General features: G+C 42.8%; 1 protein-coding gene across 2 annotated transcripts; it reads left to right on the plus strand.

The window, feature by feature from the left end:
• The first annotated feature begins 785 nt into the window (after window positions 1-785).
• th2 (tyrosine hydroxylase 2) lies at window positions 786-6,180 on the plus strand. 2 transcript variants are annotated; one of them, XM_026146368.2, is made up of 12 exons: window positions 786-1,215; window positions 2,092-2,266; window positions 2,400-2,488; window positions 2,573-2,640; window positions 3,125-3,175; window positions 3,270-3,415; window positions 3,860-3,995; window positions 4,080-4,149; window positions 4,229-4,285; window positions 4,450-4,545; window positions 4,630-4,763; window positions 5,883-6,180. In XM_026146368.2, the coding sequence occupies exons 1-12, from the start codon at window positions 937-939 to the stop codon at window positions 6,046-6,048; spliced, it is 1,467 nt and encodes a 488-aa protein (XP_026002153.2). In that variant the 5' UTR covers window positions 786-936; the 3' UTR covers window positions 6,049-6,180. The 2 variants fall into 2 exon arrangements, with proteins under 2 accessions (XP_026002153.2, XP_080147560.1); XM_080291434.1 differs by having other exon boundaries at window positions 4,450-4,763.
• Window positions 6,181-12,366: the final 6,186 nt, after the last annotated feature.

The following is a 12,366-nucleotide window of genomic DNA, read 5'->3' on the forward strand; positions in this document are numbered from 1 at the left end:
TGGGGTTGGCTTCATAGACTCCAGCTCCAGCAAAGAGTAATTTTGTCCTCTTTGGATAGTTTTACTTTCTGTATTCAGAAGTCTTGATGGGGTGCATTTTTTATTACTCATTCCTTTCTAGCTGGGGTCACTCATTGCGCCTTTTAAAGTGTTATTAATGGTATCATCATTCTAAAAATTAAGTCTTCATGCTCCAGTTTTGCTAATATTGTCACTTAGCGCCAGAGCAGGCTCAAAGTATAATGGGGGCCTTAAATGTTGAGACGTGCTGTGCTCCCCAAACCATTTAAAAAATTCTGTTTAACACTAATTAGCAGCTATCTGTGCCCGTGAGTCGCATCTGTACAGTTCATCGGTTTAGCTCTTAGCGCTTCACCTTTCTTCCAAATATGGTCGCTTCTGGCTATCACTTCTCCATCTTTTATATACAGTCTTTGGTCTGTCCATATTAACAGACTGCAAAGCATTCTGGGTGCTGCAGGATATTATTTTTTTGGAGGGGAACAGCTGGTACCAACACAAACATCCCCCTCTGTTGTACACCACCAGTTTAGTGAATAAAAAAGGGTAATTTACTTATAAATCCACCTTTTAGGTCAGCTGGAGCATTATTAAGGCTGATTAGTGTGCTCTTTTCCTCAATGAGGTGAGGTTATGTTCACCTCACTGATGTCTTCTTTACCTGCAGTCTAGATGTAATCTTGAATCTGTTCCTGTAGCTGCCCCAAAACACAGGGTGAATAAGAAGCGAACATAATAATCTTCATAGCATAATTTTCTATTTATATCCAAGACTGTGTAACGTTTACGTAACCTTTAATGGTTTTGTCTGAGTGCACCTGAAGCGTCTCCTCCTGATATTTGTGCCCCATAAATAGAAAAAACGCCGTGACGCAAAGCAGGCCTCCAAGCAGCTCATCTCCATACAGCCTCTAGATGAGAGGAGGCTATTTAAACCTGTCCGAGCTCTCAGCTCCAACAGAGATGAAGACGGACGGTGTGGTGCAGACCTTCAGCGGGAGGAAGCAGAGCCTGATCGAGGACGCGCGCCGGGAGCGCGGAAGTGCCGGCGGCCCGGCAGGCTCCCCGGGGCCCTCCAGGTACGGAGACGGCTTCGTGTTTGAGGAGAAGGACGGCAGGGTGACCCTGAACGTCCTGTTCGCCCTCAGCAGCGAGAAAAACGCGGGCTTCTTCAAAACAGGGAAAATATTTGAGGTGAGCCTGAGACTGAGGTGTGGAAGCACTTCATTAAATGCATAGACTCGTGTGACGATTTTATAAATTAAATGTAAACTTGAAAAAAGCATAAATTTCAATGTCAAGCATGTCTCAAACACTCTTGAATCGTGCGACAGAGGCATTTTTCAGTAAATGAAGCCAGATATCACCATTAAATTTCCTCATTTCTTTTAAGGACTGACGAGTTTGTGACGTGTAATAATGCATTAAATTTATAAATATGCATTAATTTGCACATTTACAGAACATTTTTTTTGCTTTGTTGACACTTGTCCTTTGATAACCTTATAAATTAAAAAAAAAAAAAAAAACTACAGAGAGCCAGAAGCAAAGCACATTTTTCCACATTTCATGGTGTGCAGAATCCCTTACAATAAAACTTTCAGAAAATCCAGAATTACTGCAAAGTTTAAAGCTGGTGTTACTGAAGAGGGAACTTCTGGATAAAAGGATTTCAATTATCAGGCATTATTGCTGCTGTAGGAAAAAGTCCGATTTTTATTAGAGATATCACCAAAACTAATTACTAATTAATTTCATTTATGCAGTTAAATTGTACTGCTGTCTTTTTTTAACCAAGACACTCTTAAATTATATTTTTAATGTCAAGAATCTTGTTTTTTCTCCTGGGTAATGGAAAACAAACAAACAAAACAACGAATTTGTGTTTGGTAAGATTTATTTGGTGTGGGTGGTTTGTCTTGAGCAGCCTGTGAAGCTCATGGAATGAGTGACAAATAAAAAGATTTTGTTATGTTTATGGGGTAAAGCTAAAGACCAGCAGAACTGAAAGAAAAACCTGAAGGAAAAGCAGGAAAATTACATCTTTGTACTTTTTAAAATCTCTTGCAGACATTTGAAGCCAAGCTTCTCCACATCGAGAGCCGAATGGGGAGGAAGTGTAAGAACAGCACGACGGACCTGGAGTTCTTCATGAAGTGTGAAGTTCACAGCTCAGACCTGGACGTGTTCGTCAACTCACTGAAGAGAGTGGCTGACGACGTTCGCTGCATGCCAGAAGAAAAGGGCAAGTGTCTGATCATTGATTCACCCCAATGCTTTTATCATGTTAGCACAGGACCCATTAACCACTGCATGCGATATCAGCCAATCAGACGGATGGCAGGAGCACTAATTAGTTTGTTTGCGCTCGACCACAGTGCCCTGGTTTCCCCGACAGATAAAAGACCTCGACAGATGCAACATGTTGATCACCAAATTTGATCCTGACATGGACCACGACCATCCAGTGAGTGATTACGCATCTGCTCCTAAATGAAAGACAAAAATAATGGCAAAATAGAGCGTAATGATCATTATTCATTTATTGCAGGGATACAATGACCCTGAATACAGAAAGAGACGGGCCGTCATCTCTGAGCTGGCCTTCAGATACAAACAGTGAGTCCCTCTACGCTGATGACGTCTGAAAAAGTCACGTTTGGTATTACCGGGTTAAAAAGTTTAATCTAAAAGAGGTGAAAAGTTTGAATTGTGCAGCTGAAATGATGCATAGGCTGGTGGAATTGTTAGCTGTTGCAGCACAAAGAAAGAAGTGATCAGAAAAACACCACATCAGATGCTGCAACCCGCAGGTGAAGCTGTGAATAAAAGCTGGATGTTTTTAACTCTATGCCGCCCCCTACTGAGCACCTGGACTGTCTCCACTTGTAATGTCTTATCTATACTGTGCAGATTATTGCTTTGACTTCAGGATATTTCATTTGAAATTTTAATGCCATAGTTTCCTTATTTTTATATATATCTTACCTTTATATCTTTCTGGGTTAACTGGTGACGTGAATGCAGTCAGATCCAGTTTAAAAATAGTTTATTGAACATATTATTGAACATGTGGGGACTGATGTTTATGAATATCCTGCAGGGGGGACCCGCTACCTGTGGTGGAGTACACAGCAGAGGAGATATCTACATGGTGAGGCAGCCCAGCCTGCACAGTCATGGCTGTAGATGCACTGTGGAGGGGGCGATTACATCACAGTGATGCTCTGGTATGGTTGTGTTTAAAGGAGGCAGGTCTACCAGCAGCTGAGGAGCATTTACCCGAGTTTGGCCTGCAAACAGTTCCTAGACGGCCTGCACCAGCTGGAGAAAGAGTGCGGCTACGGAGAGGACCGTATCCCTCAGCTACGAGAGGTGTCGGCCTTCTTGAAAGGTGACACACTTAAAAATTAAAATCTGAACAGAATTTAACTCAGACGAGTTTTAAAAGTCTCTAAAAGACGAAATTACACGTATAAAGAAGAGAAGTAGTGTTTAAGATATCACTCTTTTAAAATGCATTATAAAAGTTCTTCACTTCTTCAAACAGCTTTTTATTTTCTTGGCTATTTTCTCTCATTAGTTAGGTTTCATTTAGACAGATAAGCAGATGAAACGTGATTCTTCGCATGTTTTTTTGTGTCACAGGTACTGATGCATCTTTTAATGCATTACAAGTGGGGAGTCTGGGACGACAGTGCTGTGCCTTAATGCTGTTTTTGTGTTAATTAAAGCTCCTTGTTGTGACAACAAGGACTGAAATGAAGTAAAGACGCAGAAAGAGAAGATACCAAAACGGACAGTTTATTTTCTGTTCTTTTTTTCTGGTTAAATTCAGAGAGAACTGGTTTCCAGCTGCGCCCAGTAGCCGGCCTGCTGTCAGCCCGAGACTTCCTCGCCAGTTTGGCCTTCAGGGTGTTTCAGTGCACGCAGTACATCAGACACTCCTCTGCGCCCATGCACTCCCCTGAGCCGTGAGTTTTTAGTAAGACCTGAACTGTTTCTTTATGCTCTTGGCTGATTTTACTTTGATAATAAAGATCACACCGCTCCCACAGAGACTGCTGCCACGAGCTGCTCGGCCATATCCCCATGCTGGCAGATAAGGAGTTTGCCCAGTTTTCACAGGTGACTGAACTGTGAGCTTGTTTTTATTCTTTGTGTGACCTTAAATGAAGTATGAATTAATAAACTTGGATGTTTTCAGGAGATTGGACTTGCCTCACTCGGGGTTTCTGATGAGGACATTGAGAAACTGTCAACGGTACGATTCTCAGCCTCAAAAATAGAACATGTAAATGCAATGAGTGATTTTTAACACATTCATGCAGACCTACAGCTTCACTCTTTGCAGTTTAATGGCCTTCAGTGCCATCTAGTGGTAAACACCTTTCATCAACCCTCTTTTTTTTTTTTTTTGCACTGCAGTTATACTGGTTCACTGTGGAGTTTGGCCTCTGCAAGCAGAACGGGGCAGTAAAGGCTTACGGCGCTGGACTTCTGTCCTCCTACGGAGAGCTTGTTGTGAGTTTCCTCACACACAGATGTCCTCTGTTTCTGCATTTACCTGCTGTGCTGTCTGACACTGCTGGTGACCTGTGTCTCCAGTACGCCCTGTCCAACGAGCCCGAGTACAAGCCGTTTGCCCCGGAGGAGACTGCGGTCCAGCCGTACCAGGACCAAACCTACCAGCCGGTTTACTTTGTGTCTGAGAGCTTCGAGGATGCAAAGATGAAACTGAGGTACAAGAAAAATATATATAAGCACATAGAAACCCTCATCAAATGTTCATGGAGGTCCCTACTTTTTAATAGTGTATTATATATCCTATATATATTATATATTGTTGTCTTCTTTTTGGCACTTGTGATGGACATAGAAAAGATGGACATAGCTACTGTGACATCACCCTTCATTAATGCAGGTTATGAAGTCTCAACTAGAACTAACAACATTTGAATGAGAAGTTGGAGTTAGAGCTGCCGCCTATCTGCCTCCACTAGTTGAACTCACAAAGTGGACCTCTCTACTGTGTCTCTGCTTCTCTAGGGAGCGTTTTTAGGGGAAATATCTGACTAATAATATGTCCTGCTGTGAGGTATAGACCATCCATATGTTTGTGCTTCAGTTTGAGTGAAATTCCAGTATTTCATTTGTTTGTCACTTGCACTGATTAGCAGATATTTGTGCCTGTGAGTGGCACCTGTACAGTTTAGCTCACTCTTGTCCAAATATGCTCCCTTCCGGCTCTAAAAAAAACCAAGCCAATGTGTCACACAGACATAGAAACTGATCTGCAACCATCTGGCAACCACCATCATGCCAGTCACACAGGGCCACAGACCAGTTACTGACCCTCTGACAACCACCAGTTGGGAGTGTGGCCCACAAAAAGGCCAGCCACTATACTGAGATTTAAGTAAACACTGCGGTCAAAAATGCAGAGCACAAGCAGTTTTATTGGTTATGTAAATATGCAGGAAATGCAAATAGATAAAGATGAAAAACTACAGGCAACCATGGCAACCTGCTAGCAATCAAAGCAATTACTAGGAGGTTTTTGGTGCAGCACCAAGTTCATCCAGTGAGTGCCAGCCATTACCACTGCTAACAACACTACAGTATACGTTTCCATAGCAACCTGTGGTTGTATCACATCTAGTATGGCAGACAATTCTACCAGTGGGCATGACATTGAGTGAAAAACCAATCAGACAGTCTTCAGTACTACAGTTGATCTCAGTAGAATCGCTGTTTATTATACCCAGTAGAAAATCTCCAAAGTGATTTCCAGACATGTCTGGTCAGTTAAACGTTGTTCTCTTTCTAATATTTGTCTTCAATTTGTTTTATGTGCACAGGAAATACTCTGCAAACATCAAGCGCCCCTTCACAGTCCGCTATGACCCCTTCACCTGCAGCGTGGAGGTCCTGGATCAACCCAGTAAAATCCAAAACGCCCTGAGCCAGATGAGGGAGGACCTCAAGACCCTGCACAGCGCCCTGGAGAAGCTCAGCTCGTCTTAAGACCGGGGGAGACATTTTTATAAGATTTCTCCTCCTTATGTAGTGAGATTTGTAAGGCTCCACTGGGCCATTTAACTGTGTGTATAAAGTAGACCATGTAAAAAGACAATAAATGTTTATTTTCATGAAAAACTCTTTGTTGTTTTACATTTCAATCTGAAAAAAATGCGCCACAGAGGTGGTTCAATGTTTGTCAGCAGGACTAATCAAAGGCAAAGGCTGAACCACTACAATACAGGGCTCCCAGACCATTTTCTGGCTTTTAATTCCAAACCGACTATTTCCATTTGGAAAATTCTTGGAAGTCATTTATCTTCACGTGTTATTAAGCAAAGGGAAGGAGCTAATTATGAATGATTTAAGTATCGTGTTCCCTCTTCTGGTCAAGGCCAGAGCCAGCACTGAGGCCCAACACGTCAGCAGGGCCAGGTCGCCGGGACCTCACAGCCGACCACAGCACGGTCCGCAGGGCTGCGCTGCTGACAGACGCTCTTCTCTCTTTATTTCTCTTTGGAGAATTTGGCCTTCGGGGTTTTTGATAGACGTCCAGCGTTTTGATCTCCACACCGGCGACAATGCATATCAAAGCCGTGCACGTCAAAGCTTCCCCTTGAGAAGACAAATCATCTCCATCTGCAGGATTCATAAAGCATCACCAGCATCAAGACGGTGGCTGGCAAAAGCCTTGCGCCAGCCACCTTGTGTTGGGAAGCTTTCCCTTCCCATAATTCCACTGTGCAGTAAATCAAGCCTCCCTGGGAAAAGCTTGTGTGTGCAGAGGAGAAAAAATTGTGTGCAAAAAGAGAGGGCTAGGGAGGGGGGGGGGGAGAGTAATCTGCTGCTTTTGAAAGTGTGCAGCAACGCACACACTAGCACTCTCCAACCAAATGTTTCACACTTTATAATTTCTTGTAACCCGGCGACCAGCAGAAGGGATCCAATGAGATTCTTGCGCTTACTCGCCACAAATCCCAAATGCTGTGTCATCCCTGTATCATCTAACCATGAGTGTTTCCTTTATTGATGTCAGGGCCATCTCATCCCGACGCTGGCTCGGTTGCTTCTGAAATCAGGGTCAGGAGGTTCACTGCGTCCTCAGTAAGATAGTCTGTGAGGCACATTAAAAGTCCATCCCAGTCCTCATGGGTCCGTTTTGCACTAATGCACCTCACTGGACCTCAAGGTAAATATGTGTACCTTTTTTCTCCCTAAAAAGGTACACAGGTCATGAACCACCCTTTATTTTGCCAGGAAAATTGGGAAATAGCTGCAGGGATTTATTGAAATCTGTGCTAACATGCAAGTAGTACAGTATACGAGGCACAAAATAGTCTTTTGTTTTGGGGTTTTTTCTTTTTTTACAATCACATGACCACCTTTATTCTTCAACACAGCCTGAACTGAAGGCAACCTTCTTTGAATTTCTTTAAGTAGTCTTCAGGAATAGTTATCCTGTGTCTTGAAGGGCATTTAAAGCTCTTCTTTGGATGCTGTATGCCTTTAGATGATCCCACACTGCTTCAGTAATGTTGAGGATGTGTGTTTTTCTATCCAGAGATGCTTTTACTGCATTGGCAGTGTTTGGGATCATTGCTGTCAATCAGAAACGTTCCAGATGGTATTGCATGTTGGATTAAAAATAAAAAAATTCATAGTTTTCCGTGACAAGATCTCCAACACCGCTGGCTGAAATGGAAACCACCTCCGCCATGTTTTACAGATGACAGATGACAATTTGAACCAACAATTTTCACATTTAAATTCATTCAATTTAATTCAATTTTATTTATACAGTGCCAAATCACAACAACAGTCTCCCCAAGGCTCTTCATCACTCCATCAGGCCAGTTCTTGTGTAAGTTTGTATACCTCGTTCTTTTCAGCCACCCTACTCTGATGAGGCATCAGGGAACAGCAGATGGATCAGATGAATGTATAATGTATATGTCTCACAAAATCCCACATCTCTCTGATCTTTTTTCCTTTTTCTTGAGGATATACCTTTCAGATACTGTTCTTCTTCTTCTTCTATACAGACATGGATAGGTTAACTGGTGATTCTAAACATGGATCCAGGAGCTCATGTCATAGTGGACAGTATTAGTAAAACACATATCTATACAAACTTGTTTGGTCTATGATGTGTACTCAAGTAGTAAAATGACATTCACTGATCAGTTATAATCTATGTGTCTCACAAAATCCCACATCTGGACGTGCCCCCAGCACTGCCCCAGCCACAAGGTGTTGTAAGAGTATTTCATGAATTAAATACTCTTAAGAATCACTTGGGAAAGCCTTATAGATAAATAGATAGATAAAAGGAATAGTTAAATATTTTAAGAGACATTTTATCTGAGTCACTATACTATACCTGTGCGTGAGGAGCTGAAGTCAGGTGAGGGAAGGCAAAGCAAAACAACACACCTCTGAAGCTGATTAGCGGTTCCTTTTTTGTTCACTTCAGTTAGTTAATATGTTAAACACAGACAAACATCTGCCAGCCATCATTAGGTGAAGCCCTGGAAGCATCTGCAACATCTGGAATTCAAACAAAGTCAACTTTAGAGAAGTGTGGTTTTTACAGCAGCTTCACTGACGCTGAAGTTAAACAGAGAGAACAAGAGACAGAACGGAAGTAAGGAAATAAGACATTCATCGGTGATTGGCTGGACTTACCTGGAAGACCAGGACTCCAGCTTATGGTAAATTTATGATGGAGAAGGAAAGTTCAGTGTGATCTCAGGCAGTCAGTTGAATTTGTCTTTCCAGCTCCAGAGCAGCAATATGCAACTACTGCATGGTATTAACTTTTTGTCCTGTGTTAAAATATCTAACTAAGCAGAATTAAAAAGCACATTTACAACCTGGCACAGCAGCTCCAGAGGCTGCTGGCACCGATTCTCAAAGCCAAAGTCATATTATTTCAAATACAGCCCAGTTGGATCCAAATATATGGATTTTCAGAACAATTAAATTAATGAGTAAGAACAGATTTAATAAATTACTTACTCATTATTAGATGATGAACAGCCAGAGGCGTCCCAGTTTTTCTGTTTGGTTTATCCATCCATCCTTCCTTTCTCTTCCACTTATCCTTATTAGGGTCATGGGTGGGCTACCCCAGCTGCCATAGAGCGAGAGGCAGGGTTCATCCTGGACAGGTCACCAATGTGAAGCAGGGCTAACACAGACAGATGACAACCATTCATACCCACATAGTTAACTCCTCCCTGCAAATGATGCTACCAAGCTAAGGGTCTAGCCGATGCCAGTGGATGGGTAGGTGGTTTTAAGTATTCCTGGGCCTTTGACAGTCAACCATCTAACCTCCCAGTGCCATTTCTGTTTCCGTTGCCTTTATTCAGGCTTTGAAGAGACCACTCCCATCATGCCAGAAATGTTTCATCAACAGTTTTTTTTTTTGTTTGATTTCAGATGATGAGATGTCATGGTTCAGTGAGTAAACTCAGAAGTGCAAAAGCACCCAGCTGAGTTTGCTTTTTCGTTCAAACGTGCTCATAAAACTTTAAATCGGGTGCAGGTACAATATAGACCTTATAAAAGGATAAACCGTTGACACACAGCTTCCATAAAGTGCATACTGGCTGCATCAACACTTCAGATGATCAGCCAACACCACCCTAAAGCAGTGATGGAACCCTTTTTCACTGACTCTTTCTCCTTACTCCATCAAAATCAGCATAATCGCTTCATTCTGGGAAAGCATCGCAAACAAACCAGGCCAACCACAAGATTAAATCAAACACCAGCCTCAAAGAGCTCTAATCTCTCTCTTTGTTTCCTGCCCTATCATGCTCCTCATTATTTTTATTTTGCTCTCTTTGTGTTGAGCCCCCGGCTTAAAGTTGGCAGGGCCGCAGAAGAATTATCTGGGGGCAGGAGATTAGAAAGAAGTTTGTGAAGATTTGAAGACGGCCTGATCTCGCTTTCATCGTTTCACAGTTTGTTATTAGTCCACACAGCACCGCCACCGCAAGAGATCAAGCTTCATTCAGGTTACATCAAAAGGTAACGCCGGGGTCATCTGAGTGACATCTGAGGACTGCTTTCAGCAAAGAGAAGTCCACACAGCTCATGAACAAGATTAAGCCTCCCTGCTGTTCTGTCAGGCAGCCATCAGATGGCCACCTTGAGTCACAGGATTTGTAAACCCGCTCAGGATTGAGACTCGTGTTTGTGATTGCAGCAGGCGGAATGTGCACACATGAAAGGGCATCTTAAACCACTAGTTTATCCTTCTTTACAGGACTGCTCTCGGTCTGTTACTGACTTACATATGTGACATGAGTAAAGGAAGTCAGTTCCTTTCAAAAAGAAGCCAGCACTGAATTGGAAAGAAAGGCTTCAAACTTAATTAAAAAAAAAAATCCACTAAATCGTATGCACTGTCTCACTAAATGGCCTTGAAGCAATTTTAAAACATCTGGGACCCTTATTTTAGGCTGTAAATGTAGACGCCTGAGCATTGCTACCCCCCGTTTGGTCCAAGACGACTGTGACAACTTTTTCTCATGCTCCGGGTGCCTGAAATGAGAGGGAGGCATTTGTGACGATGAAGATGGAAGTGAAAGCGTACGAGTGGGGAGGGGAAGAGTCCAGGCAGGGTTCAGTGATTTGTGACAGAAAGACAAGGTTCACAAGATAGTAGTGACACCTGCTACGATGTGCCTTTTGGAGACTGTGGTACTGATAAAAAGACAAGAGGCCAAGCTTTAGATGTTAAGATCTTCATTGGGAGTGATCAGAATGGACAGAGTTAGTAGATCAGAGGGAACCGTTTGCAGACAAAGTAAAAGGGGCAAGGCTGATATGTGCATAGGAGGGATGGTGGATATGCTGGACAAAGGATGCTGAAGATGCAAGGGAGGAGGAAAGGAGGAAGGCAACAGAGAAGATTTAGTGAAGGAGGACACGCAGAGGGTTGGTGTGACAGAGGATCCAGGGGATAGAGTGAGATGGAAGCAGATGATCTGTTGCTGCCATGACCACAAAAGGGAGAAGCTGAAGAAAGAAGCAGAAGTCTCTTTATTTACTTCATATTTTGCAGTATTTATGTGTATTACTGGGTCATATTGGCCATGACATCAAAAGAGTCGCGTTTTCCTGAATAACAACAGTTAAATGAATAAAAAATTTAAGTACAAATACATTTTTCAAAGATCTGAAAATATATCCATCTTATTAATAATGAGGTAAACATGATCGTGTATTGAAAGTGAACGTCTCAGAGAAGCTGATTTGTGGGTTGGAGTTCAAAATAATGTGACCTGATAAGTTTGCAGCAGTTTCAGAAACACCCCTGAAAACCATCACTGGTGCACACAGTTCTCCCCTGCATCTACAAATATAAACACGAATAAAATCCAGAAACGCTACTGCCCAGACTGTTTCAGAGGCCGTTAGTGAACAGGATATAGATAATGAAGGATATGTGCGGGTATCACAGGGCTTGCTTACTTTGTGAGATGATGCCAAACCGCTTTGTGCACGTACTCTGACAGCACGGCTCTGGACTGAGAGAGTCCGGGTGCCAAACTGGCCTGTCTCCAGTCCAAACTTGTCCTCCATTAAAGATATTTGGCACGTTATGATACAAACATATAACAAAAGGAGGCCCGAACTGCTGAGCAGCTGAATTTGTTAAAGTAAGACGTGATGCAACACAGTGGGAAGGTGACACTACTCGGCTTCGATCTTTTTATACGTTGGCTTTGCAGAATATTCAGTTTAACGCAGGCTTTAAATGATTTTCATTCATTTTGTTTTTATTTGCATTTCACACAGCCGCTCCACTTTTTTTTGGAATCGGTCTTGTATACGCAGCTGCTCCAACACCGCTTGCACCTAAAGCACGGCAAAACCCAGAGAGCTGCGACCACATTGGACTTGTTCAAACAAAAAAAGTGGACCGGGAGAGCAGTAGCATGTTATGCTTTGTGGATGGTGGTCAGCGCCTCCTGTCCAAGAAATATAGGAGGCTGATGGACTGGTTTGAAAGAGTGGTGCTCGCTCCTGCTCTGTCACACCGGCGTCGGCGTCCAATATAACCCAGTGTTTAAGCTGACGTTTACGTTGAAATAAAGCTCGTGCATTGAGGTGGAAGCTGAAGTGATCACCTGCCACCCCGAATGATTCACGATCAGTTTAATTACACCAGCACCCGCTGCAGTTGAGCGGCCGTACAACCGCTTTGAAAACTCGCAGGCATTCCTGTGATGGTACAATGAGTCTTTGTTCTACTGCGGGCAGCTGCCAAGTCATCCCGAGTCTTCATCAAGGTCAGGTGAGGCACAT

Source organism: Astatotilapia calliptera, chromosome 17 (assembly GCF_964374335.1).
Source record: "Astatotilapia calliptera chromosome 17, fAstCal68.1, whole genome shotgun sequence".
NCBI classification, from domain to species: domain Eukaryota; kingdom Metazoa; phylum Chordata; class Actinopteri; order Cichliformes; family Cichlidae; genus Astatotilapia; species Astatotilapia calliptera.